General features: G+C 54.1%; 1 protein-coding gene across 2 annotated transcripts in view; it reads right to left on the bottom strand.

Annotated features, from left to right (window-relative positions):
• CUNH16orf74 (chromosome unknown C16orf74 homolog) overlaps nt 1–24781 on the bottom strand; it is a 30771-nt gene extending 5990 nt beyond the window's left edge. The window contains exons 1-2 of one of the 2 annotated variants that reach the window (XM_023752556.1): nt 24631–24781; nt 14203–14248 (exon numbers count right to left, since the gene is read on the bottom strand). In XM_023752556.1, the coding sequence (XP_023608324.1) occupies nt 14203–14230 (28 nt within the window). In that variant the 5' untranslated portion in view covers nt 14231–14248; nt 24631–24781. Of the gene's footprint in view, nt 1–14202; nt 14249–14534; nt 14654–24630 lie in introns of those variants that run through there. The other variant, XM_023752557.1, reaches the window with a different exon arrangement.
• Between the last annotated feature and the right edge of the window lie 2958 nt (nt 24782–27739).

Genomic DNA, 27739 nt, shown 5'->3' with positions numbered 1-27739 from the left:
ACTGATACAGTTAGCACAGCCTGCCTGTCCTGGGAACCCCAATCCTGTTTCCTTCTTGGGGAGCCCCTGTGGCCCCCTGAATCTACCAGGCTGTTTAGTTCTATGAGCCCCTCAAGAGCACCCACCAAGGCCTCTGCCAACTTGATCCAAAGCAGTGGTTTTCAAACCTCCTTTCAAGCAGCAGAGCCACTCTTCCTGCAATCTTACCCAGAAGCCCAGAATGTAAAATAAAAGGAAGTCACGTGGAGGAGGCCCTCCCAGTATCACTGGTAACAGTCGGCATTTACAGAGCATTGCCACATGTCGGACACAGAACCCAGCGCCGTCATGGCTACCCTGAGAGGTGGGAAGTGCAAGCAGCCCCATCTCACAGATGTGGAGACTGAGGACCAGAGAGAGTAAAAGCTTACAGAGTTGAACAGTGTGTGGCAAAGCCAGGATCTGAACCCAAACCCAAGTCTGTCTGATTCTTCTCATAACCACAGTTATATATAAAGGAGCTGGAAAACTTTATGAAAGGGGCCGGACAGTAAATATTTTTTACTTTGGGGGCTATGCAGTCTCTGTTACAACTACTCCACTTTGCCACTGTATCTGGAAAGCAGCCACAGACAGCATGTAAATGAATGTACATGAATGGGTGTGGCTGTGTTCCAATAAAACTTTATTTACAAAAAAGGACAGCAGGCCTGATTTCTGTGGTTTGCCAATCCAGCTCTCGAGCATCCCAGTGGACTTTGGATCAGGGACCTGCATGGTGTCCTAATAAGCAATAATAGAACCTCAAAAACCTGAGGCTCTTAAATGCCAAAAACAAAAACAAAATTCCAAACCTGTCTGCTGGTGGGTAGTGACAGCACCGGCCTCTGAAGGGCAGTGGGCACATGCAAGGAATGAATTCACATAAAGCCCCTGCCCAGCAGGTGGGCCCCGGGGGTGCTCAATCCCTGTTAGCTTCTCTGTAATCATCCATGAAGAGCGTCTCAGGGAGCGCCCACAACAAAAGGAAGCTCTGATTACTGTTATCTGTGGCAGAAGGGAGCCTCCTGCTCAGTCTCTAAGGCCCCTTCTTCGGTGAATATTCCAAAGTTCTTAAAATAAAATGCTAATAGAGAAAAGCCACACTCCTCCCAGGGCCTCCCATTTGCATTTTAACATGTTCCGGGAGCTTGGTGACAAAGCCACATTCTTAATCAGGAAGCATCAGGTCACTCCGTGGGCCCTGGAGAGATGCTAGAGGGAGAGAGGAAGGAGGGAGGGAGGAGGGGAGTGGGAGGAGGGAGGGACTCCAGCTCCTCTCAAATCCCCAGGCTGCCTAATCTCCAAGCAGAGGTGGCTGAGCAGGAGGGGAAAACTCTCAAGAGATAAAGCCGACTTTGGGATTAACAACAAATGCCAACCCTGCCCCGGACTAGGCGCTCATTTGTGCTAAATCCAGAATTGTTATTTCTTAATTACCTGCCGGCCTCTGGCCATTAAGAGCCCATTTCCTGAGGGGAAGGGCTGGGCTGGGGTTCCAGGGCACGGGAATCCAAGGAAGGAAGAGGCAGGGAGGGGACCCAGCACCCAGATGCATTCAAAGATCTCAGGGTGTGATGGAAGCTTCTGCAGGAAGCCCTCAATAGGCCTTGATTGGGCCCTGCTGGTCTTGGGCCTGGAGATAGAGCAAGCCAGACTGCCAAACTCGCCCTGGAGCCGGCCTTCCCTCCGGTGAAACCGGGAGGTGCTGTAACTGAGGTTCGACTGACCTCCTCGGCAACCCGGCTCTGCCCTTTTCCTGTTGGCTGCCCAAAGCAATCACCTGGGAAGTTTAAAAACAGTGATGTGGGACCACACCCCAGGCGCCTGGTGTCACTGCTTACCGTCAGGACTTTTAAAAGCTCCCAGGAGAGTCTCATAGCCGGACGGGGAGCCCCCAAGCGAGGGTGACTGGGAACTGGTGGCTTTACTCTATGAGCCTCAGTTTCCTCAGGTTTAAATTGGAGCTATACTATTCTTGTAGGAATACAATACCTAGTGTGGGGAGTGGGGCTGCCAAGTGTGGGAGAAATGACCAACAGGAGCCAGCAGACCAGGGCCTGAGGGACCCTGGGGTGATGTGAGGACTGTTTCTGCCTCCTGCTGAGACCAGCCGCCCCTCTGCAGCACCCCTGTGCCAGGCTCCGGGCTGAGCCCACCATTTTCACTATTGTATCAATTCTCATACACTCCCTCGGGGTGGAAACTAGAACCGTGGCCATTCTCCAGGTGAGAAAACAAAGGCTTAGTGAATGGACATGATGAGAAGACCAAGGGAGGCCCAAAACAAGTGGAGGCCAGGTGGCTCCAGGCCCGAGTGCCCACCTCGCCCTCTGGTATCAGCTAACACTGCTCAGCCTTCAGAAGCCCTGAGCCACACAGGCCTAGTTCAGGATGCCCCAGGGCCCTAGGGACAGGGCACCGTTCCCTATGCCTGCTCTCAGCAATCCCCAGGCCACCACCACCCATAGGCTAGCGGTGGTGGAGCCAAGAGCAGGTGCTGCTCTTCCACAGCCATCACGGCTCAAGGTCGCCCTCTGCTGGTTCATTTAAAAATGATGCTCAGGCTGGCGCTCTGGTGCCAGCTCTAAGACCCTTCCTGCCTGAGACCTTGTTCCTAGGATGGGGTCCACTCTTCCCCAAGACACCATTTCACACACAGTAGGCCTGCCAGACCCAGAATGCAGTGGGAGGCCAAGGAGGGTGCCATCATTATGTGTGTTTTGCAGGTGAGACAAGCAGAGCTGGCCGCAGCAACACACGCTTGATAAACATAAGCTGTTATTAGTAGCACGAGATTCCAACCTTATGTGGCACTTATTCCGGGATTCAGCCAATACCGAGCACCTCCTGGGTGCCACCCCCACCTGGGTTGGGTCAGGGACCTTGTCCCACCCTTTCAGTTGAACAGCTAGAGTTTTCCTTATTGGGTTGGAATGGCCACAGGCTCCGGAAGGAAGAAAAATTCAGTTCTCCTGCTCCCTTGCCTGCAGCACAGGCATAAAGCCCAGCCCAGAGCTGGGCCCAAGGGAGGGGCTCAGTCAATAGGCACTTATTGCGCACCTACTATTTGCTAAGCATTGTTCCAGGTGCCGGGGACACAGCAGAGAACAAAATAATCTCAACTGATGTTTTTCTCCTCCTTCCCCACACTTCCTTTCTATGCCTCCAGGCCCCAGGGGACCCCAAAGAATGCAGGGTCAGCTGGAAAAAATAGGGAGCGTTCCCAGTGACCCAGGCAGCTGTTGGGACAGGCCCACACCACTGAGTAAGGATGGCACTCACAGGAGGCCAGGGGCTGTGTAAAGACCTCATGGGAATTCATTAGTGTTCCTCCCAACAAGGCTGACAGTGTGAGAAGCCCATCTTCCAGATGGGCACAATGAGGCACAGAGAAGTCAGGGATCTTGCCCAGGGTCAGTCATGTGGGGTTTGTTGCGGAGCCTGGCCTCCCTGGGGCCAGCAAGCAAATAAACACCTCCCAGAGCTGGGTCAGTGATCGGAGGAGCAAGATGATGGGAGGGAGCATCAGGATGGGGAGAGACATGGGAATCAGAAAAGGTGTCCCAGAAGGGGCCAATCCCAGAGCAGCAGGAAAGCTGGAGGAGAGGGCACTCAAGTCGGCCACAGCATGCACAAAGGCCCTGGGGCAGGGACACGGAGTGCTGGGCCAGCACTAATTCCTCAGAGATGACCAGGCATCTGGATTTAATGCAGATCTTTCAAAAAACAAACCGACAAATGCCTCTGAGGGTTTCAGATGCACTTAATCTTTTTTTTTTAATTCCAATTAAAGGGAAAGCCTTGCATTATTATGGATGAGACCAGGGCAGTGTGGCCATTTTACCTTGTGGAGGCAGCCGGCCCAATGGAGATGGCAGTGGATGTTTTAAATCTCTTTTTAATTAAGGAAAAAGCTCTGGCTTGCGTCAGGGATGAGCTGCTGGAGAGAGAACCTGGGAGGAGGAGCCAGAGAGAGGCTCCAGCACAGCAAGGTGGGGGGATGTGTTCACCTCTGACTGTCCCTGTCCCACACCCACCTGCCTGCCCCAAGCAGGGACTCTGCAGCCCCTCCCTCCGGCCAGCCCTTCCCAGTTCCAGCAGAGGGTCCCTCCTCCTCCTCCTCCTCGTGCCAGCCCCCTTGGGGCTGCTCCAGGGTCTCAGCCACAGTTTGGTGGTCTGGGCAAGCAGGCCCTCCTCCTGCCCTCAGTCTACTCATCTCTACAATCAACACAAGGTCACTGTGAGAGCCGCTGGCCTGTGGTAAATGCTTGATGTGGGCAACCCAGGGCTCCTCAGGGTGATGTTTGGACTAGATCAGTCTTTGCGGTGGGCCGTCCTGTGCATAGTAGGGTGTTTAGAAGCATCCCTGGCCTCTGGGTGCTATAGCACCTTTCAATTGTGACAACAAAAAATGTCTCCGGACACTCTGAAGTGTCCCCTGGGGGTGGGGACACACTTTTTTTAAGTGTACTAAAAAGTATGTCCTATGCAACATTTGGGACATACTTAACACTAGATAATTATTCCTTGTTTATCTGAAATTCAAATACAACTAGGCATCCTGTTTTATGTATTTTTGCCTCCTCTATCTGGCAACTCTACCAGTTGGGGGAGAAACAAGTCATAGCAGCCACAGCAGATGTCCAAGAGCTGCTGTTCCCTCCGTCCCGTCCCCGTGTGGCCCCACTGCACGCCTGCGCGGCTGGGACTACGGGATGGCCCGAGCCTGAGGAGTGGCATCCCCAGACTGCCCTTCGCCGGCTGAGTGAGTTTCTTACCCCCTCCGAGCCTGTTTCCTCGGCTGCAAAGGGGCTACGTTAGAGACGGCAACACACGGTTGGCCCCTTGCTGAACTAAAGAGTCCAACTTTCACCCTAGAATTGTAACCTGCAAGGCTCTCAGAAGGACTCATGGTATTACGTGGAAGGTGTCTGCGGCAGCTGGGCCAATAGCAAGGGCTCGGTGGGGCCATGTCATTAGGACGTGGTTACTGCTATTTCTCTGAAACAGGAGCCATTAGACAAGGAGAGTCCCGGGCCAGGTCCTCAGGGCCAGACAGGTGCCTCACTCCTCTCTCCCTAGTCTCAGCCCTGCCCCCGGTTATGCTCTCTCTGGGGGCAGCCCCTCCCCCATGACCAGCAGATGAGCAGGTCAAAGGCCTGTCTCCCTCGATCTGGGACAACTCTGAAGGGCCACCCCAGCTCCAGAGCACCCGTGGGGCCGTGGAGGCCGAGCTGCTCGGAAGCCCACTCACCCTCAGCCAGCCTGGCTTCCCACGGTCCACGGCAGGCGTGATGCCATGGGCATTCCCAGGCCACGGGTCTGTCCTGCCACCTGGAATAGGCCAAGGACAGTTATCCTTGGTGTGCTGGACTCCTGGCCAAGTAGTGACCTCTCAAGGTGGGTACCAGGCTCGCTCACTATTGCTTGGGTCGCTCAGTATTGCTGACCCACAGTCATAAAGTTTTAAAGACATTTCGAAAGGGCAGAAAGAGTATGGGTACATCTTAGCAATAACAATGGCCTAGTGGTGATTCCTGTGCCCACCACATCCCAGGCGCCGTTCCCAGCTCCCGACATGCCCCCTTCCATTCCAACAACAGCCCTGCCCCGGTGCCCATTTTATAGTTAAAAACGAAAAGCTCTGGCTCAGGGAGCTGAAGAGCCTCAGCCAAGTCACATGAGACTTGGACTTGCCGGACCAGAGCCCCTGAGCTTCGCACTGGCCTGTGCAGGCTCCGTGAGGCCTGCAGAGCACAAAGCAAAACAATGGGGAGGAGGGAAGGTCAGAGGTGGACATGGGCGCAGCACTGCCTTGGCCCAGAGGCACGTCTGCAGCCCTGCCCGGCATCTGTACCCCACCCTGGCCTCGGAAGGTTCCTTGGAAACCATGCCCCCAGGAGGGAGAAGGGCAATTCCTGGGGACCAGGCTGCTCCGCCTCCTGGCCAGCTGCACTCCGGCAGGTGATCAGTGGCTAGCACAGCCCTCCCCTCCCCGAAGCCTTGCTCTTCATCCTTTATTCATTGCAGATACTCCCAGAGCACCTGGTCCATGCGAGGCTCTGAGGAACCTGCCCGGCAAGAAGAGGTAGAAGTGGGGGTGGGGCACACGTCCGGGTGCCCAGTCACATCCCTGATGCCCTCCGGGCCCCAGCTCGGCCACGGTGGGCAGGGAGTTTTACCGCCTGATGCCTCAGTTTCCTCATCTGTATGCTGGGGACGATGAGCAACTCTCCTCCACATGGAAGACAGGAGTGAACCTGCTGGTGAGCACCGGACTCCCTCCCGGGCTGAGTGACGGCACGGCTGCCCCAGCCAGGTCCGGGGTCTCCAAGAGAGTGTTCATTTCACAAGCACTGACTGTGTCCCTACTGTACGCCGACCGGGCCAGGTGCAGGCTTTGGGGGTGAGCAGGGTGGCTGTGGTTCGCGGCCCTGCGGAACTGGGTGAGCAAGGGGGAGCTGTGGCCTGAGCACTCAGGCTGTGCTAGGACTGTCTCCTCCTGCCTGCTGTGACACTGACGTCCACACTGGAGGCCCTCCCTCCCGCCTTAGGGAGGACGGCAGGTGCCGGGGGTTAAGCTTAAGAAGACAGGGGGCTCAGTCCCTGCTGGGAGCCCAGGCTGCTCTCTCCAGGGCAGGGCAGGGAAGGGAAAAATTAAGTGCCACCTGCTTCAGCATTTAGAACAGGTTTGGATTTTCCACTCCTCCTCTGAGAAGGCAGGCTGTGGGTCTCCCAGACCCCCAGACCCTATCTCCTGGGCAGAGATCTGTTCAGAAGGTTCCACAAAAAGCCCTGGATTGGAGTCTGCATTCCTGGGTTCTCAGCCAAGCTAATGTGCCCCTTGGTACCTTGGGCAGTCAGTCTGCACCTTGGACTGCATAAAGCTTCATAAACACATGGGTGCCCAGGACCCACCCACCCCCACCAAGCCCTACCCTGGAGAGTGGGCCAGGCCTGCGCCTGTGTGAGAGCCTGCCACGTGACCCTGATGTGCCCCAGAGGTCGAGACCCCTGGTCTGGAATGATTGTAGTGCTTCCTGTTACTTTAAAAAAAATTCTTGATACCATACCTCAGGTCCCACAGCCCTGCCTGCCCAGTGACCCCAGCTCCTCCTGCTCAACCCCTATTCCTGCCTCCGCAATGCTCATCAGCTCACCAACCTTGTTCCTGTCTCAGGGCCTATGCATCTGCTATGCCCTCTGCCTGGGATGCTGTTCCCTCTGCCTGGCACACTGTTCCCTGCATCGTGTAGCTGGCTCCATGACAGAGAGGACCTTGCCCATCGCATGCTCCTCTATTGCACAACTCTGTTTAATTCCCTTCACAACTCTCGTCACAAAATCTACCGATCTGGGTTGTGTGTTCATTCATTTCTGTCTCTCCCACGGAGCTCTGTGATGTTCACTGCCATGCCCCTGGGCCTGGTACAGTGCCTGGCATGCAGTAGGTGCTCAACTGTTTGCCAAACAAATGAGAAGTCACACCGGGATACAGCTCTGGTCTGGGCTCTGACCCCAGGGGAAGGGAGCGCCTACTGTGTGTCAGGCTCTATTCCAGCGGGTGTAGGGTGGGCAGAACAGACCCCTGCCAGTGGCGCTGCCGACAGCGAGGTCAGGGACCTCCCCCACGGTCCCCATGGAAAGGAAGCCGCAGTCGTTTCACAGATGGGAACACTGAAGCTCAGTATATTAAGACATTGACCTTCGCCATTTTCTACCTTGCGACTTCCCTTCATCCATATCAAGTTCCCACTCATTCTGAAAACTACTCAGAATGTATTAGCCAAGTAACTGCCATTTATCCCCTCTCTTTTCTTGGAGCTCCTCATCCCTATTAGTGTAAAATCCCCAATTCCCCACTCACCCCATTGGCTGCTGCTGCTCCCGGCCTTAGCCCGGGCATTTCCTGCTGCCTGGAAGTCCGTCTGCTTCCCGGCTCTTCCTCAGTGACGCCATCCCTACCAGGGTGGGCCAGGCTGGTCTCCGTCCGAGCCTGCAGCAGTCCGTACTCAGGCAGCAGTTCACCCCCACAACTCCCCTGGTTCCTCGGGATCAGAAACCACGGCTGCCCTGCTCATCCCTGAAGTCCTGGCCCGGCCCTGGGCTGCACACAGTAGGTATTGCAATCAATGTTTGTGCCATGAACAACCTCGACCAACTCTGGATCACAGCGGTGGGACAGCCGGAACCAAGTGTTCACACTAGAATGGGGCATATCGTGTGACTCATTTTCACTGTGACCTGGAACTAGTCTTGGACCTCCAACACCAATCAGAAAAACAGGCATCGTAATTGCCAGCCCACAACTGCCCCCCACACCTAGGTCACAGGCCGAGTGGAGGAAAGGCTCTGAGCCCCAGGAAGGGAGATGGGAGGAAGTGCCCCGGAGGCCAGGGTGTGGGAGCTGTACGTGCCCTTCTTGGTCCTCACCATCACCATCAACACACACTCAGCAGGAGAGACTGTGAAAATCCACCAACATCAGCCCAGTTCCAACTGTGGGGCATCCTACCAAACACCTGAGCAGCTGTCCTCAAAACGGTTGTCACAGATACAAAAAAATGTCACAGGGACAGTGAACCGTCACAGCCCAGAGGAGCCGAAGGAGACAGGACAAGGAGACGTCAGGTGGGATTCTGGGCCAGGACAAGGGTACCAGATGAAAACTAAGGACATCTGAACAGAGTATGGACTTTAAAATAATGTGCCTGTATCAATTCAGTCACTGTAATGAGTGCACCATACCAACGTCTGATAGGATGTCAACTACAGCACGAAGTGGCTGCGGGGTATATGGGAGCTCTGTACCACCCTCACAATTTTTCTATGAATCTAAAAGTCTTGTTAAAAAAAAAAGTCTATTTCATCTCCTGGCCTTTTCTCACCCGGCCCCAAGCTGCCCAGAAGGCCAGTCGGCTGGGACTGTCTCAGGAGCCACATGGTGATGCCGGAGTTCACTGGGGCTGGAGCTGGCACCCTCCAGGGGGCCCCAGAGACCACCCCCCGCCCCACAGGGAAACCCCTACCTGCAGTCTAACTTTCCCTGCGGAGGTCTCCACACACCTGGAGGAGCTGTCTCCAGACAGGGAAGGTGCCAATGGCGGGATGGACAGCAAATCCTGTCCATTGGACATCGGTTTTAGTGCTCATCTCAGATATTTCTTGAAACCTGGCCCTGGAGATGTTCCCATTCATCACTCCATTTTACAGACGGGGAAACTGAGGCTTGGGCACATGAAGTGAGTTGCACAAGGTTGCAATTAGTCAGGGCAGAAGGGGATTTGAACTCAGACATCTCTGACCCCTGAGTCACTTTACCAGCAGTTCTCAAACTTTAGTAGGCGCCAGAATCCCCCTAGGTTTTGTTAACAACCCCCAGCGCCTTGGACTCAGTAGGACAGGGTGGGTCCCGAGAATTTGCATGTCTCATTCCCAGGTGATGCGCAGGGTGCAAGTCTGAGGATGCCCCTGAGAACCACGTGCTGTGTCCTGGGCAGTGCCACCTGCTGCTGACGGCAGAGAACGTGCTTAGGAACCAGGGACTCCGCCACCCCTCCCTGCCATCTGCTGAACCAAGTTCCTCCAGACAGGCCATGTGACCTTGAGCCAGTGAGAGCTCCCCTATGCCTCAGTCTCCCTGTCTGTGAAAGTACCTACGTCGTCCAGCTTTACTGAGGATGAAATGAGAAAACTGGGGGCACATGCTTGGGGAGCAGTGCCAGGCTCACAGGGATGCCCACCCAGCAGGTGCCGGTCTGGACACGAAGGAGGTGCTCTTGGACCGTGGAACGTTCCGATACATCACGGCTGCTATGGCCAGGCCCTTGAGTAGAAGGACCCCACTTACAGTGCCCACTCTCGCTGGCTGGTGTGGCTCAGTGGTTGAGTGTTGACCCATGCACCAAGAGGTCACGGTTTGATTCCTGGTTGGGGCACATGCCCAGGTTGAGGGCTCAATCTCCAGTAGGGGGCATGCAGGAGGCAGCCAATTGATATTTCTATCTCTCTATCCCTCTCCCTTCCGCTCTCTCTAAAAATCAATAAAACATTTTAAAATATGTAAAAAGAAATTTTTTAAGTGCCCACTCTCCTTTGGAACCAGAAACAAAAGTATCCAGGCTTCCTGGTATTCCTCTCTCCAAGGTCACTGCCTATGGACCTCCCACCTCGCCTGAGTCTTCACTGCCCGGCAGGGAAGCACATTCCGTCCCCCACGCAGGAGGCTCAGCGGAGAAGTGACTTGTAGTGGGCTGAGTAGAGTTCCCCCCAAATTCAAAATTCAAGTCCATCCAGAACCTCAGAATGTGACCTTATTTGGAAATAAGGTCTTTACAGATGTAATTAGTTAAGGATCTTGTGATGAGATCATCTTGGATTTAATACTGGTTCTAAGTCTAAAGACTGACGTCTTCATCAGAGAAAGGACATAGAAACACAGGGAGACGCTCATGTGAAGGCAAAGGCAGAGACTGGGGTGATGTGGCCACAAGCCAAGGGATGCCCGGAGCCCCAGGAGCTGGAAGAGCAGGAAGGACCCTCCCCAAGTGCCTTCAGAGGACGCATGGCCCTGGGACTCCTGGAGTTAGGGCTTCTAGCCTCCAGAACTGAGAGTGAATTCATTCCTGTTGTTTTAAGCCTCCCCCGCCCCTATGTTACCCCAGGCCTAGGACACTAAGACACCATCTAATAGGGTTAAAGTGAAGATTTAAGAGCTTGTGTGGATGAAGTTTCTATAGTGGCTACTTTAAAAGTCAAATGAAAACCTTTTCCTCTGGGAGTGCAGGAAGCAGCCGATCAATGATTCTCTCATCATTGATGTTTCTATCTCTCGCTCGTCCTCTCCCTTCCTCTCTGAAATCAATTATATATACAGTATACTAGAGGCCCGATGCAGGAAAATTCGTGCAAGAGTAGGCCTTCCTTCCCCGGGCTGCTGGCACCAGCTTCCCTCTGGCACCCGGGACCCGGGCATCCCTTACATCCCCGGCTTTGTCTGGAAGGTCATCTGGAAGGACGTCTGGTCTAATTAGCATATTATGCTTTTATTATTATAGATATATACATATACATATACATATATATATCAGACAAACAAACAAAAGCCTTTTCCTCTGAAAAAGCTGTATGTGTGGAGGCTGACACCAGGCCTTTGGGACCAATTTGCCTGTGTTCAAACCCCACATAGGTACCAGCTGTGTGGCCCCAGGCAAACTGCACTGCCTCTCTGTGCCTCAGCTTCATCTGGGAACTGAGAAGCACAATAATACCCACTTTATGATGGGAGAAGGGGCGGATGAGTCATTCACATGGAATGCAGAGAACAGGGCCCTGCCCAGGCTGAGCCCCCCATTAAGAATTCAGCATTTATCCTAATTGCTAACTTGGATTCTGATTGCTGGAACTTATCCCAAAGAAATAATTTAAGAAGACAAAAAGCAAAGATGTTCAAAATGGCATTATCTACAAAAGCAACAAGTTGGAAACAACCCGAAGACCAACTCTTTTTTTGTTTTAGTTTTTTTTTTTTTTAATCTGCACCTAAGGACATTTTTTCCATTGATTTTTTAGAGAAAGTGGGGGGGGCGGTGAGGGGGGGAAGAGAAACATCGATGTGAGAGAGACACATCAATTGGTTGCCTCCCGCATATGCCCTGACGGAGGCTGGGGACTGAACCTGCAACCCAGGTACATGGCCTTGACCAGGAATTGAACCCGCAACCCTTGGGTGCATAGGCCGACGCTCCAACCACTGAACCACACCGGCCAGGGCCTCAAAACCAACTCTTGACAGAACCCGATACAGGCATTAAAGAACTGTGAAAATGACGCCGCCTTGGGAAAAATAGCACTAGCACCGAAACATCAAATAAAAAAGAAATAAAAGACAGTGCACAGAACTGCACGTGCCAGTGTCGACAACCAGGTAAAACCATACCTGCTGGCAGCCAGGTAAGGGAAGGCCCATGTCCAACCGTGAGGGCACAGGGCTGCGGGGTGCCCAGCACACTGAGGTTTCCTCACATGTGACATATTCCTTACGGGGAAAGTGAGAACAAGACCCTGCAGAGAATGTTGGGGCCTCAGGGCTAATGGGCGGGGTTGTCTCGGTTTAGCACAGAGGGGTTCTGTGCCCTGCCCTCCCCCAGGCACACCCAAGCCTGTGTTGGCCGAGGCTGAGGGGAGGGCCGGTGGGCCGGCCCCAGAGGGCTAGCCATGAAAAATGTATGAGCAGACCTGCCTGCACTGCTCCTGCAGCTCCAGCACTTAGCTCCTCCAGGGCCCAGCCGGAAGGAGCCCTTTTAGAAGCTCGCAGCCCAGGAGCACTCAGCGTGCTGCTCGGGCTCTCAGGGCCGGGTGGGGTGGAGGGTGGGGGCCGTTTCCCAGGGACTCTCAGCATCAGCACTCCCGGGTCTCTCCCCGGGTTGAGGCCCCAGCTCGCCTTGGGCTGGAAGAGAAGTGGCCCCAGAGGTTCCTTTCGGGGCTTGTTTTTGTCAAAGATGTCCTGACACAACAGCCCAAAGTGGAAGCAGCCTGGGGTCCATCGAGGGATGAACGGATGAACCAACTGTGGTCCATACGCACGGAATATTCCTCAGCCTTATAACGGAAACTGACACACGGGACAACACGGCTGGACCCTGAGGACGTTATGCCAAGTCACAGAGAGACAAACACTGCACAGTTCCCGATATGAAGTCCCCAGAGCAGGCAAATCCAGAGACTGAGTAGGATGGGAGTAGCGGGGCTCAGGGGAGGGGGGATAGGGTTAGTTTTCAATGGGGACAGACTCCGTTTGGGAAGATAGAAAAGTTCTGGAGGTAGATGCACAGCCACGTGAACGTGCTCAATGCCACTGAACTGTACACTTCAGTTAAAGCGGTGACGGATGTTAGGTATATTTTGCTACAATAAAAACAGAAACAAAAAGTGTATTCTGACCACCTACTCTGTGCCGGGCACTGGGGAGACCCAGTGAAGTCTAAGGAAGAGGGTCCTGGACTCTTAGGTTTGGTCTCTGGACCCAACCTTTGGACCTGCATCCCCCATGGATACTCACTCAGCAAGCACCGCCCCCAACGCCTGCCTGGGCCCAGCCTGGAGCCTCAGAGGGACCAGGCCCTGGAGGGACGTGGTTGTCTAGGACTCTCTAGCACCCCATGCCCGTTTTGCGAACAACACCCTGATTTTCTCCAGGGGAAGCACTGCTCCCTACTTGCCCCCAGTCGGGGAGGCATTGTCCATCAAGTTGTCTCCCCCCCAATCCCCCCACTGAAGGACAGGCGGGAGCCCGGAGCTGGACCAACCAGAGGCTCTCCTGAGCTCACTCATCCCAGCTGTGGGACCTGAAGGATATGGCCCTTCATCCTGGCCTGACCTTCTGTGCCTCCTGACTTCCTGTGTCGGAGGGAAGGAGCCAGGGTCGGCCCCAGACATCCAGGAGGAGAGTCAGGGCTGCTGAGCCTGCTGCATGTGGGTGAGGGGCCACCAGGGAGACTCCCAGGTTCCAGGCTGGGGAGACGTGGGGTGGGAGCATTTGTTATGCAATAACGAATGGGCTTTGAGGGGAGGTCTCCGTGTGGGCCCTATTGGTCTGGGTGCCCCTGGGTCCTTCAGACTCTGAACAGAAAGGTCTGGAGCACAGGAGAGAGGTCTGGGCTGCCTCTGCCAACACCTACAACACTTCTCAGTGATTCTGTGTCCTTCTAGAACTTTCTCCCAGCTGGCTTTCCCCCCCTCCCAACTTGCCTTCCCCAGCCTCTGGCAGGCCGAACCTGTTATCTCGGTGATAACAGGCCAGCGGGTGGAGAGCAAATACCCCGTGCATGCCTGGCACCCACTTCTAGAGCCTCTTGCTCCCTTCCTCCCCACAGCCTGGGATTCATGCCTCTGAGAAGGAAATGGAGGCCCAGGGGGCGCTGCGACGTTCTCAGGTCACTCAACTGCCAATGAAAGGAAAGGCTGGAGGAGCCCTCAAAGTCAGAGCAAGCACTTAAAGGTGCCTACTGTGTGCAGGTGCTGCTCAGAGGGAGGGTCTCCTCCTTCTCCACGGCTGCAACACTAGGGGTTCAGCTCTACCCTCCCACCCGGTCCTGCCCCATTCCCGCTCCCCCCCTCCCCCCCGACTGCCACACCCTCTCGCCCACATCAGAGCTGGTGAGGGAGAGCCGCCCACCTTACCTTTCAGACAGGACAGCTTAAGCCCCATGTCGACGCCTCCGCCTGCCTGTGGAGAAAGGAGAGGCTTGTTTGTATTGGCCACGTGTGCCCAGCCCCCGCACCCCCCCCAGCCCTGATGGGTGCACAACAGGAAGTAGTGGGGAGAGAAACCTAGGCCTCCGGGTCGCGGCGCCTGCTGACTACATCTGGGCTGAATTTGCTCAAAGCTGAGTCTGTGCTGGCGGAAAAAACTTTCAGGCGCCTCAGAGCTAAATATACTGGAGGCGGCTGCGGTCTCGGTGAAGTTGACGGTGAGGGCGTGGTTGGGGCTGACAATGCGGAACCCACATCACCTGGTCTTTCCTTTCAGGGGCCACAGATGCTGGCTGACTTCATGGTGAGTAAGGGCCTCCTGATGTGAGGGCCCGAAGCCCACCGTGACGGGTTTTCCCCTTCTACATGCAGAGTCCTTGGAAATGTAACGGATGAAGCTGTCAGGGGTGTGAGCCTCCCATCCATGAGCATGAAAACTGTCCCAACCAGAGTTCCCACGATCTTCCTGCAATGTGATGCCTCCTCAGTGTTCGGAGTAATCGATGAATAGAGGCAGCAGCTGGCAGGGCTCTTGACATTCAATCCTCCGCCACAACCCTGTGAGGTGCTCCTTCTGCCCCCATTTTACAGATGTGGAAATCAAGGCTCAGAGAGTGGTGTCACCTGCCCAAGGCCACCCAGCTTACGAAGAGTGGAGCTGGGGTTCTAACCCGGGATTGCCCTGATCCCCGGCCGGGGCCCACCCCACTGGGGCCTTTGAGGCTCTGCAGGCCTTCCTGGGAAGGCGAGGCTCTTGTTTCCACTTTGGAGGACTCCCTGAGGCTTTGAGAGGCGATGCAGGGTGGGGGGTGGGGGAGGGGGAGCTCACCCCTTCATCCACAGGGAGTCCCCTGTATGCCAGGCTGATGAGCGGAGAGGGGTGAAGGGTGGCCATGAGAAGTGCCCCTCAGATCTCTGACACAGATGTGTGGCCCAGCGAGGGCCCCAGCCCCTTGCTCTGAGATCCCCGGACTGCTCCTCCTGCCAGAAGCTGGGATCTGAGGCAGGTGCCCCTGACGGCAACTCGCTTTACCAACCACTCTTGGGTGATCTCCACCTTCCCACCCTCCCTCATTCCCTGGTGTCTGACCTCCCATCCCCATCCCCATTTCCTACACATTCCCCATCAAAGAGGGGCCCACACAGGTGGATGCAAGGCCCAATGAGGCACCACACCGGAATCTAGGTTGTTCAGAACAGCAGGGGAGACAGACACACGAACTAGACCTGACAGGCATGGTGAGCCCAGGGGAAGCAGAGTGAGGAGGGGGACAGAGTGAGGAGGTTCCTGCCCCAGTCTGGGAGTCCTGAGGAACATGTCCCTAAAGATAGGCAGGAGTGGGACAAGCCGGGAACAGCCTCTCAGGCCCCAGGAACAGAATATGCAAAGGTCCAGAGGATAAAAAGGGCGTGGTCCATGGGAAGAACGAGAGGGTGGGAGGTTGGGGCAGGAATAAGATGAGCTGCACCTTGAGGGCTTTGGGGGCTGGTGACAGGGTTCAGAGGTTATTGTGAGGGCACCAAGCAGTGAGGCTGCATTCTAGGAGTGTGTGTGGGCCAGGGGCCAGCTAGGAACACCAGGTCCTCTAGAACATTGCTTCATGGGTGGTGCTGCTGGGCCAGCAGCCGCGGCACCGCTGGGAGCTTGTTAGCAATGCAGCATCGCAGGCCCACCCAGACACACTGAGCCAGAATCAGTATTTTAACAAGGCCCCCTCGGATCTGTGTGTTTGTGAAGGTCGGAGAAGCTCTGCTCTGGCCCAGAAATGTGGAGCCTGAACTTCAAAGCCAGCAGGGCAATGGGAGGGAGAAGCAGCTGGAAGTCCAGGTGACATGGGCTTGGGAGATGGTGGGACCCCAGAGGGGGCTGGTGTGGAGGAGGGGCTAGGATAGAGGCTTCCATTTCAGCCAGGTGGGATGTGTGGGGCAGGTACAGGAAACATGCACCAGGAGATGGAGTCAGGGAGACTGAGAAAGAGGGGAGAGAGGGAGGGAGGAAGATACTGCGAGGGCAGGGCAGAGAGACAGACAGAAAGGGATGGGGAAAGCCTCCGGACAGCCGTGTATGGAAGGAAGAGTTCCCTGCTTAGAAGCGGTAGCTCTTCTCGCTGGGACCAGAGCCTGGCTCAGCCATGTGACCACAGGCAGGTTCCTTAACCATCCCAGACTTCACTTTTCTCATCTTTAAAATGGGGCCGATGCACCTGCAGCCTCAAGTAGCAGCGAGAACGAAACGTCAGGGGTGATGGCTGTAGAAGGGCTTCACTCTGTGTTGGGCATAGAGAAGTCCAAGAAGTGTCAGCTGCTGTTGTTTAGGACAGGGATGGAGGGAAGGGAGGTAGTGGTCTCTGGCGGGGCCTTTTCTCCAGGGGCTCAGGGGCTCAGTCCTCAGAGTGTGGTCCCGGACCAGCAGTGTGGGCACTGCGGGGAGCCTGTGAGAAATGCAGGCTCTCAGGCCCCACCCCACACCCCTCCTGAAGGCTCAGGAGATGCTCTACAAGACCCAGGGGAAGCTCATTACCACTGAAAGGCTAAGCGCCGCATCTTCCCGGCACAGCGGGATCACCTGGGCTCTTTTAAAAGCTACGGTGCCTGGGTCCCATCCCAGAGATACAGAATCATTGGCCTGAGGTGCGGCCGGGCACTGTAAAAGCTCTCAAAGGGCCCTAGCTGGTGTGGCTCAGTGGATAGAGTGTCAGCCAGCGGACTGGAGGGTCCCAGATGCGATTCCCATCAAAGGCACATGACCAGGTAGTGGGCTCGATCCCCAGTAGGGGGCGTGAAAGAGGCAGCCAATCAATGATTCTCTCTCATCACTGATGTTTCTATCTCTCTCTCCCTCTTCCTTCTTCTCTGAAATAAATAAAAATATATTTAAAAAAAAAAGAAAAGAAAAGCTCTTGAAGGGATTCTAATGTGGAGGATGCGATGCTAAGGAAGCTCTCCTTCTCAGGGCCAGAGGATGGGCTGGGGCTGGCGGAAGAGAGAGCCACAGCCAGGCCTGCAAGGACAACGGGCACCTTTCTTGAGCATTCACTGTGTGCCCAGCCCTGACAGAGATTCATGGTCAATCAGTTCTCACAACAGCCCCGTGAGGTTGGGACCATTTCTCTCACCTCTTTACAGATGGGGAAACTGAGGCACAGAGAGGTTAGTTAATGCACACAAAGTCATGGGTAGCAAGGGGTGGGGCCAGGGTTCAAGCCCAGCACTTTGGACTCTAGAGCCCATACTTCCAAAGGCAGGGCTTTGGGGTGGGTGGTAGCACAGACCTGACCTCTTTCTCCCCAACCCTCCCCAGGCTGCGTCTCCCCCTCAGGGGTCCTGCAGCCAAGCTCAGATCATCCACAAATAAACCCAGGAACCCTGGTGGTCACCATAGGAAAGACTCTTAACATCACAGCCTTGTACACACGGTCTGCACAGCGCACTTTGATTTTATGGTCTATTCTCTCTTTTTCTTTTTAAGTATTGGTCACAGCCCACTCAAGAGATTTTCCAACACATCCCATCCCGGGGATTGAACAATGATTTACGATGAAGTCCTCACAGATGAATCAATGTCAGGACTTAGCTGTAAAATACTCCAGAGAAGAGTGGCGCATGGCACAGGGCAGGCGTACGATGAGGGCAGGGGTGCTGTCTGCTGCTGACACTGGGAAATGGGGTTCAGCACATACTTGTGGGTCTGAAAATAATAAAATAGTCAGAGGGAAGACAACTGTCTACCACGCACAGTACAGGACCGCTGTTCCGATCTCTGACTTCGATCTCTGTGCTGCGTTCTGGGAGGGGGTCCTTGCTTTTAGGAAACCCTGAAGTGTTTGGGGTCAGGGTCCTCATTTCTGCAACTTAACTTTCAAACGGTTCAGGCAGCAAATCATAACACGCACGAGTAGGTCCAGAAAGAGCCGGTAACGCACACGTGGCTCATGCCTCTGGTGCTGGGCAGACAGGAGCACTCTGTGCTCTTGCATCTTTTCGGGAAACTTCAAAGTATTTCAGGAGAAGAAGTCGATACAGGAAAGAGAAGCAGACAGAGGCAGAGCAGTCAACAGGTCACATCTCTGTGCCCAACACCACTGCCTCCCAGCGGTGGCACACGAAGCGCGGCTTTGTGTAAGATCCCATTTTCCTGGAACCTCTCTGGCTCGGGAAGGCTCTGTGTTACGCCATCCTCAGGAGCACCACCTCCCAGAAGAGTTGTCCTGAACTGACAGGTTTTGTCCCCAAATATTGTGACTTAACACCCCCCCAAAAAAAATATCTCAAAACCCTCAGGGAAGGAAGAAAACAACCAAACAAAAGGGTGAGGACCCGGGAGTGTCCCCAGCCTGGATTCAGGGAACTGCAGGGCAAGAGTCGGGCAAACATCGCATCAAGGGTCATGTCTATGTGCAGCAATTACATTTCAGGTTTTTAAAAATATATATTTTTATTGATTTGAGAGAGTAAGGGAGAGGAGAGATAGAAACATCAATGATGATGCACACCGGACCGAGCCTGCAACCTAGGCATGTGCTACTATAATTGAACCCTTCAGTCCACAGGCCGATGCTCTATCCATTGAGCCAAACCGGCTAGGGCTCTATTTCAGGTTTTTAAATTCCCAAATGCAGAGTTGATGCAAGCCCACTTTTCTCATCCCAACGCACGTTGCTGTAACTCTTGTCGCTGTGCTTCTGCTCCCCAGGAGGACAGAACAAGGCAGTGGGCTGGGGAGTGGCGGGAGGAGTGAGAACCAGGTGTCCGGAGGGGCTGTGTGACCTGAGGCAAGTCATCTGACTCTGCGTCTGAGGTGCTGACGTTCTGCCCCCCAGGCTCAGTGTGCTCGTCTGTGGAACAGGCATCCTGCCCCCAACCTCTGGGACAGGGCCGGGGACAGTCGTTCTTGTGGTCGTTGCCGTCATCACTGTCACTATCACTGTCCTAATATCCCTACTGAGTACTCCTGTGAGGGCACTGCATTAGGACTGCCAGAGGCACCAGGCAATGTGGTCCCGAGCCTGATCCTCAGTGTGGGTGTGGCCTGTTCTAGCAGAAGTGCTCCCAAGGGTGATTTACTGGGGAGTGTGGACGGCCCGTCCACTCCACTCCCTCTGTGATCAGGGCTGCCAGGCAGACGGCCAGCCCCCAGCAGAGGCTACAGATGCGTTTACTGGAGAGGAACCCCTCCCTGTAAATGGGCTGTAATGTTTGGAAAGCGGGGGATGAAGCTTGATCCTACACCTGTCTGAATGGGAGCCAGACAGATGCCCAACTATGGGTGTGGGGCTACTCTTACCTAAATTCCATTGTCATCATGACCGTAACAGCTGATAGGCACCACGCTAATGCTTTCAAGAGGCCAAGCCCTTGCCCTGGCCAGTTTGGCTCAGCGGACAGAGCGTCGGCCTGCGGACTCAAGGGTCCCAGATTCGATTCCAGCCAAGGGCACATGCCTGGGTTGTGGGCTCCATCCCCCCACCCCCCACAAGTAGGGAGCATGCAGGAGGCAGCCAATTAATGCTTCTCTCTCATCATTGATGTTTCTATCTCTCTCTCTCCCTTACTCTCTGAAATCAATAAAATAAATATATGTATAAAAATAAGAGGCCAAGCCCTGGGCTGAGTTCATGATGGAAATGATCCCACTGGACCCTCACAGCACCCCCAGAGAGCAACCTCACTGGGGTTGGAGCTACGAGGAGTCAGGTGCTAATAAGCCATAGCTCTGGGAGGCCGACCACCCAAGCTAGGCCGATTTGGCCGCACGCTTCAGGGCAATATCATTCTACATGCAACACATTTCATCATATGAATTTGTTACAAAGACACACCGTTCATAATTGGAAAATGAAGATTTAATGGGAGGGGGCCCTTAGCGTGGCAAGACGGTACGAGCTCAGTCAGGTCCAGAGGACTGCTTAGGTATAACCGTTCTTTCTCTTTCACACGTTTGCAGGAGTGTGAAAACCTCCCTTTCATATTGAATCAGGCTCTGTTTATGTTCCCTTCAAAATATCAGATTGTTAATTATTTGCACAACAGCCTGAAGTAGAACAGGTTCTTTCTTGCACCCAGCATAAAAATCTCCCTCCAGACCGATGGCGGTGACAGGATCCTCTCTGGTGACAGACAATGATAAAAACTCACTTCCTCCTGCAGGGGCCCGCCCCTCCTCTGAGCGTGGTGAGATAGATGGATATCTGCTGCTTTGCACACCACACAGCCCTCTCGAAAGCCGTGAACATCTCCAGGGGAGAGGACACACTGGGCCAAGCTGTCTGTTATTGTTTTTACAGCAGCCTTGAAGATAGAAGCCATAAACTACCAGCCCACGGCCGTGAGTGCTTGCCAGCTCACCCAGCTCACCGCCTGCAGGTTTTCAATGCAAAGAGAAAAGTAAACTCATGTGCTCTTTGCACAGAGTAAAACGTAATTAAGGTGTAGCACTGCCTGTGGGAGACTCAAGAGCCACTCACTGGCCGGAGCGACCCTGGCTTTGCAATTCTGGCACCGAAATCTGCTGATTCCCTTCAGTTACTACTTTTGTGGATCGTGACTGTTGGTCTCTAGAATGTGAGATAAATCTTCCTGGAGTGAGTCACAAATCTAGACCTGGAAGTGGCTATAGATAGGTTGCCAGATAAAATACAGGATGCCCAATTACTTCATGGGACATATTCATACTGGAAATTAGTCATCATTTATCTGCAATTCAACTTTAACTGAGCATCTTGTATTTTTTTTTGGTTAATCCTCACACAAGGATATTTTTTTCCATTGAGTTTGCCTCCTGCACCAACCGGGGCCGGGGATTGAAACTCAAATACAGGTAGGTGCCCTTGACCGGAAGTAAACACAAGACCCTCTGGTATGCAGGAGACACTCTAACCACTGAGCTACACCAGCCAGGGTGAGCATCTTGCATTTTCTTATTTTTTTAATCTTCACCTGAGGACATGGTTTTTTTAATTTATTTTTTAAAAATTGATTTTAGAGAGAGGAAGGGAAAGAGAGAAGCACCAATCAGTTGCCTCCAGTATACACCCTGTCCAGAGATTGAACTCGAAACCTAAATATGTGCCCCAACTAGGGATTGAACCTGCAACCTGGATATGTGCCCTGACCGGGAATTGAACCAGTGACCTTCCGGTGAATGGGACGACGCTCCAACCAACTGAGCCACTCCAACCAGGGCACATCTTATATTTTTATTTGCTAAATCTGGCAACCCTATACAGCGTTTGTCTTATTTCTAATACCTGGGTTTCTCAGATGAGGCCATGAAGGCCCGGAGAGAGAAAGTGAGTGAAAGGCAGGGTCAGGCTGTCTGATCTTTCTTGGTCTCTGTACAGCCACCTCCCAGATGAAATCAGAATAACGCTTTGGAGGTCATGACTCACCATGGTGCCTCGCCTTACCTCCGTAACAAAGACCTCACTTGAGGACCCAGGGCAGGGGTGAAGAATCACAGTTGAGGAATGTGACTGTTTGCCTAGGTGGGTGGACCCAGCAGACAGGACGGAACCAGGTTCCACTCCCTGCTGGGAGGCTCTGGGCAAGCTCTCAGAGCATTTCCTTACAGCAAACACAGGGAAGAAGGCACTAAAGGGCCATGGCCGGCTCCCGAGTAGGCACATGGCAAATCTTGGTGTCCTTTCTTCTTTAGAAAAGGCATTTTCTTTTTTGCCACAGGATTAGAATTCCTGTAATTCCAGCCAAAGGGACTGTGCTGGGAACAGATGCTACAAGCGTTAACATGCCTTCTATCCTGGTACACAGAGTGCAAACATGAGCATCTTCCTGGCTTTAGCCCATGGACCTGCAGGAGGCTGTGAGCTCCTCTTGGGGAGGCAGGGCAGCTGCCGGGCCCACAGGGACTCACCAGAGGAAGTGAAAAAGGGTGGGGGTAAGGGCAGGGGCAGGGTGCCCACTGAAATGCTCAGCTGCTTCTGTCACCAGGCAGGGTCTTGGGCCACCTGGGGTCCGGCCTTGGCCTCCCACTGATTGGCCAAGTAACTTTGAGCAAAGTACTTGCCCACTGCTACGTTAGGCCTCCGCGTGGTCAAGCTCAATGCTGATGATTTGTGCACCTTTCCACATCATATGTCAATAGAAATGTTCATTTAAGAATCAGGAGTATGCTATTAGAAGTTAGGTTAATGATTAATTAACCAGAGGGTTCATTTAAAAGCATGTAATTGTTTTTATAGCAGCCTTGAAGACAGAAGTCACAAACTACAGCCCACAGCCCCCGAGTGCTTGCCAGCTCACTCCCTGTGGGTTTTCAGTGCAAAGATTAAACTAATGTGTTCTTTGCACCAAATAAAAAGTAACTACGATGTGGCACTGCCTGTGGGAGACACAACCACCCACTGGCTCCAAGGGGAGATGGGGCTGCAAGGGGCAAGGTGAGGTTCCTGGGGAAATTCTGTCTCTTGATCTGGATGTACGCTTCTGATGTGTACATATTACTGTATGTATATTATACCTTAACCTTTTAATGGGGGGGGTACACTTGGTGGTCTCAGAGGCCTGGCCTAGCCCCTGCTCTATTCAAGAGCAACTCAATGTGAGGATTAGGGGTTCAAGGCCTGGGCTTGCCACTTACCCACCCGTGACCTTAGGTCATTTTACCTTTACAGGCCTCTGTGTCTCATCTGTAAAATGGGAATATAACTATTTGGTCAGAGCAGTGGTTCTCAACCTTCCTAATGCCGCGACCCTTTAATACAGTTCCTCATTTTGTGGTGACCCCCAATTTCATTGTTACAAATTGAACATAATTAAAGCATAGTGATTAATCACAAAAAAAATATGTAATTATATATGTGTTTTCCGATAGTCTTAGGCGATCCCTGTGAAAGGGTCGTTCGACCCCCAAAGGGGTCGCGACCCACAGGTTGAGAACCGCTGGGTCAGAGGATGAAAAGAGAGCAGGCAGGTGCTGGGCACCAGCACTTAGTGCAGGGCCTGGGACACGGCAAGTTCTCAGTAAACAATAAATACCAGTGTTCCGCTGTCCACTTAGGGGAGTTCCCATTTCAAGCGTCCAGAGTTTATCTAAACCTGGGGCTCAAGGACCCCACCAGCAAGAGAAGGGCTTCCAGGGAGCAGAGATTAGGCATCAGAGCTTTCAGCCTCCTTGGAGCTGGCAGAGGGATTAAGTCTTTCCATAAATACACTGCCTCCCTCCCATCCAGAAGAAACAGTACCCAGGGGTAGGGACACAGAATCCAAGGTGGGTGTGGCCTGGACAGGTAAGGGGGTGTTTTCTTGAGTTAATCCAGCTAGAAACAGGGTCTCCCATGCACTCCTGGGAGCTGGGCAGGGAAGCCAGAGCCTTCGCCTTCAGGTGTGCCTCTCTGTGGGACGGGGAGTTTCCCACCAAGGCTGCTATCTCCTAAGTGCCTTCCTGGGGGGGGGGGGAGGGGGGGCGTGCTGCCTTTCTTTTTTTGGGGGGGGGATGATGGGGGGACCAATCTGTGTTTATTGAATAACCTACATCCAGAACATAGTGAATGATTCCACATCAAGGCTGCCTGCCATAGGTGTATCCCCCTTTTAAGTGAAAACCACCCTCCCTGCCCACCCCCAGCCCCCACCCCAGAGCCGCCTTTCAACTCCTCTTTCTCAATGACGCAGGGCTGCTCAGACTTTTCTCTCCATTCGATCAGGCCTAACAGCCAGTCAGGGGCAGCCTGAGAGAAGTCCCCACTACCCCAGGGCCAGCGGAGCAGAGCTGTGGGTCCCCCTGTAAAGGGTGCCTCCCCCCAGTTCCGCTGAGCTCAGTGGGCCAGAAGTCGCTCGTGCGTTCGCACCGGTCGCCCTTTGCGGTTGCAACCCGCTTTGAAGCCCTGGAAGCGAGGGGGCCCCTAAGTGAGGCGGTTCATAAATAATATATTTTGAAATACTCGATAGAGGGGAAATGGTTCCTCTCGAGGCCTCCTGCCCCCACCCCGGCCGGGCTCCTTTCCAGCTTTGAGGAATGACGACGGTCTGGTCCCTTCCCAAGGAACTCGTGACAGCGCGGAGTGTCAGGTGAAGAGTGGGGGCCAGAGGTTCCACGCGCAGGGACACACCCCCACCCTCCGGTGTAAGTTGCAACACGGCCAGAGAGGGCCCAACTTTCCCCAAAACCGCTTCTCCGCAGAAAAGTCTGCTAGAAGTTAGGGGGACTCCCGGACCCACCAGGGGCCCCTACCCTTCCCGGGGCGCCCCCCGCCCCCCAGCCGCCAGAGCTTGCGGGGCGTGTACGCCGCCCAACGGGGTTGCGGCACCCGGGAAGAGCGGCGTCTCCTGGAAGGGGGGGCGGGGAGTAGTGTGGGCAGCGCGGGCCAGACCCCGGGGCGCGCACGGCGGGGCACTCACCGCTTTTGGGTGGGCTCACTGCGGAGCCGCACACGGGGCGCGCGGGGCCCGTCCGGGCGCTGGTGGCGGCCGGACTCGGGTGGTCGCGGCAACCAGCCTGCAAGAGAGAGCAGCGGGGGTCATGGCCTGGGCCGGGGAGGGCGCTGGGGGGCCGTTCCGCCCCGGACGGCCCCTCGGGGCGGTGCTGACTGCAGCCCCGCCCTGCCCGCGGGCGCCGGATCGCACTGGCCAGAAGCTGGGGCGGCGCGGGGCGGAGCGGGACTCGCCCGCCTTCCCCCCACCCCCGCTGGGGGAGAGTGCCTGGGACACGCCCGCCCGCGCCTTGAGCATCCCGGGCTCCCCTTCCCGCCTCAGTTTCCTCTGGCCAAACCCGGAGGGAAGCCGGGGAAAGCTTGGGCGGCGGTCCAATGGGGGCTCTCCACAGTGCGCCCTCCCCTGCTCTGGGTGCCAAGCTGCCTACAGCTGTGCATCCCAGTCCGGGATGGTGAAAAGGGGTGCTGCCTTCCACCATACCGGGTGGCCATGCTTGAGTGGACCCCAGCGCCTGGCTGCGGAGAGGGAAGAGGAGAAGTGGGAGGCTCCCCATCTCCCCACACCCCTGCGCTGGGCCCCGGGGGTCACATAAGCAGTGTGCTCCCCCTCCCACCTCTATCTTGTCGCTGGAGCTGTGGGGCTTCAGATGGCCCTGGTGATGAAAGGGAGGGTTCCCCGGTTAGGGTCTGGCCCTTTGGCTCGCTGCACGTGCTTTCGCACCCCACTCTGGGGGTGGGCCCAAGAGGGGGTGTCAGGAGTTGCCTCCCTGCGCTAAGCGGGCTCCAGGGTTTTGGCGACTCCCAGCTGGGAGTAATTCCCAGTCCCTTTTTATCCATATGGGTCTCTTAGGAGGCTCCCACCATGAGGCGGCCTCTGCAGGCACATACCCAGCTGGCCAGGAGGAACAAAAGAGGTCCCCTGCCACGTGTTCTTCCTGCCAGTTCCCACACCCCATGTTCTGAGTCCTTCTGGAGGGTTAGAGGGTGGTGGTGGTGGGGGGGGGGGGTGGGTTGAGTCACAGAGCAGGACAGTGACACTTCTTTGGTGAATGCAGGAAAGAACTGGGTTGCAGGAAAGAGTTGGCATCCGAGCTGTGTGTTCTCCCCTTGAGTCATTCCTACAGATGTTGTAATATCTTGGTTCCCCTGACCCCATGAAGTCCACAGTGACAGGCAGGAAATGTCCTCCCCAAACAGGACAGAAGGGGGCAGGGTTAGGGGCTGATGTCCCTTCCACCAGCTGCCAAGGGTCCTGTGTCTTTTTGTCTCCTCTAATGGTGGCAGCAGAGGTGCGGGGAAGCCCGAAATGGCGGGCACAGCCGCTCACATTCTTGTTCCAGAAGGTGGAGAAGGGCCTTTTCTGAGAAGCCGTGAGCAGGTCGGATGCTGGGTGCTGGTTATGAGACCGGCCTGTCTCTGGGCCCTGGTTCCCACAAGAAGAAATGGGGATTTCGATCAAGGACACATGCCCGGGTTGTGGGCTCAATCCCCAGTAGGGGGTGTGCAGGAGGCAGCTGATCAATGATTCTCTCATCATTGATGTTTCTCTCCCTCTCCCTTCCTCTCTGAAATCAATAAAACAACAACAACAACATTAAAACAAAATAACAAAAAAAAGAATCCAGTTTAATTTGTTCCCCACCCAGACTCCAGGCCTCCCTCCCTCCCCCTCAAGGGCGGTGGGGTTTGTGCTTCAGTATCAGAATTTCCCAATGCCTAGCACTCTGGCACTTTGGCATTTGGGGCTGGATTATTCTGTCCTGGCACCATCCTGGGCACTATAATCCTGGATGTCAAGCAGCATCCCTGGTTTCAACCCCCTCACAAGTTGACAACCAAAAACATCTCCAGGCATTGTCATCTGTCCCTCGGAGGCACAACCAACCCCTCATGCCAGTTGATAATCCTTGAGTATGTTCTAGTGGTTTCCAGCCCAGGCAGCATAGCAGCATATCAGGATCATTGGGAACTGAACATATAAAAAAATAAAAATAAATAAAGCTAACACCCAGGCCAGCTCACCTAGTGATCTTGACCTAATTGGTCCAGGTAGGGCCCAGACATGGGCGTTTTGTAAAAACTCGCAGGTGAGGTTAGTCAGCGGCCACTGATTAGAAACTGAAGAGACAAATCAACAAATGCCGTGTGTGACACCTGTATGGATCCCAATTTGGACAAAACAAATAGTGTGAGATAATAGTGGAAAATTGAACACAGTCTGGGTACTAGATAATATAAAAATTATTACTAATTTTAATAGATGTGATAGTGGTATCGCCGTGTCTTTAAAGCCCTTAGTGATACATATGGAAAAGTACTTATTACTAAATTAGTATGAAGATTAGGTATGCTTTAAATGACTCCAGGAAAATAAGAAGGTGGCAAAATGAGGGAGGGGTGGAGAGAGACGAAACAATAATGAAATAATGTTGATAACTGTTGAAGTTAGGGGATGGGTACATGGAGGCTTATTATACTATATTTGTATATATGTGTTTGAAATTTTCTGAAATATAAAGGGTTTTGTTTAAGAGAGAGAGAGAGAGAGAGAGAGAGAGATAGAGAGAGAGAGAGTAAGAGAGCCCAGCTGGTGTGGTTCAGTGGTTGATCACTGGTTGAGCATCGATATAAACCAAGAGGTCATGGTTCAATTCCTGGTCAGGGCACATGCCCAGGTTGATGTTTCTATCTCTTTCTCCCTCTCCCTTCTTCTCTGAAATCAATAAAAATATATTTAAGAGAGAGAGAGAGCCCACTTGAACACTGTGTTCCTGGAAGCCAGGTGAGGTGCCCCATCCCCTGAGGAACTTTGGCCCTTGGGTTTTTGGTTGAGGGTAGTGGGAAGTTGATGGGGGGGGACCTCCTGAGTTCTGGGAGGAGAGTCAAGCTCAGGGGCCTCATCTTGCACCACCCTCCTGGAAGTAGCTGCAACATTTAAAAGAGGAAGGTGGTAGTCCTAACCAAAGGCCCAGGAATATAATCCTAGGCAGTGGACCCCAATCTGCCCTGTGATCCCACACCTGAAAGCTTTGGGATAAGGCTGGGTGGTGGGAGGTGGGGACTCCTAAGTGGTGGAT

The sequence above is a fragment of the Myotis lucifugus genome, unplaced genomic scaffold (assembly GCF_000147115.1).
Source record: "Myotis lucifugus unplaced genomic scaffold, Myoluc2.0 scaffold_35, whole genome shotgun sequence".
NCBI lineage: Eukaryota > Metazoa > Chordata > Mammalia > Chiroptera > Vespertilionidae > Myotis > Myotis lucifugus.
This window is presented reverse-complemented; position numbering and strand designations above follow the sequence as displayed.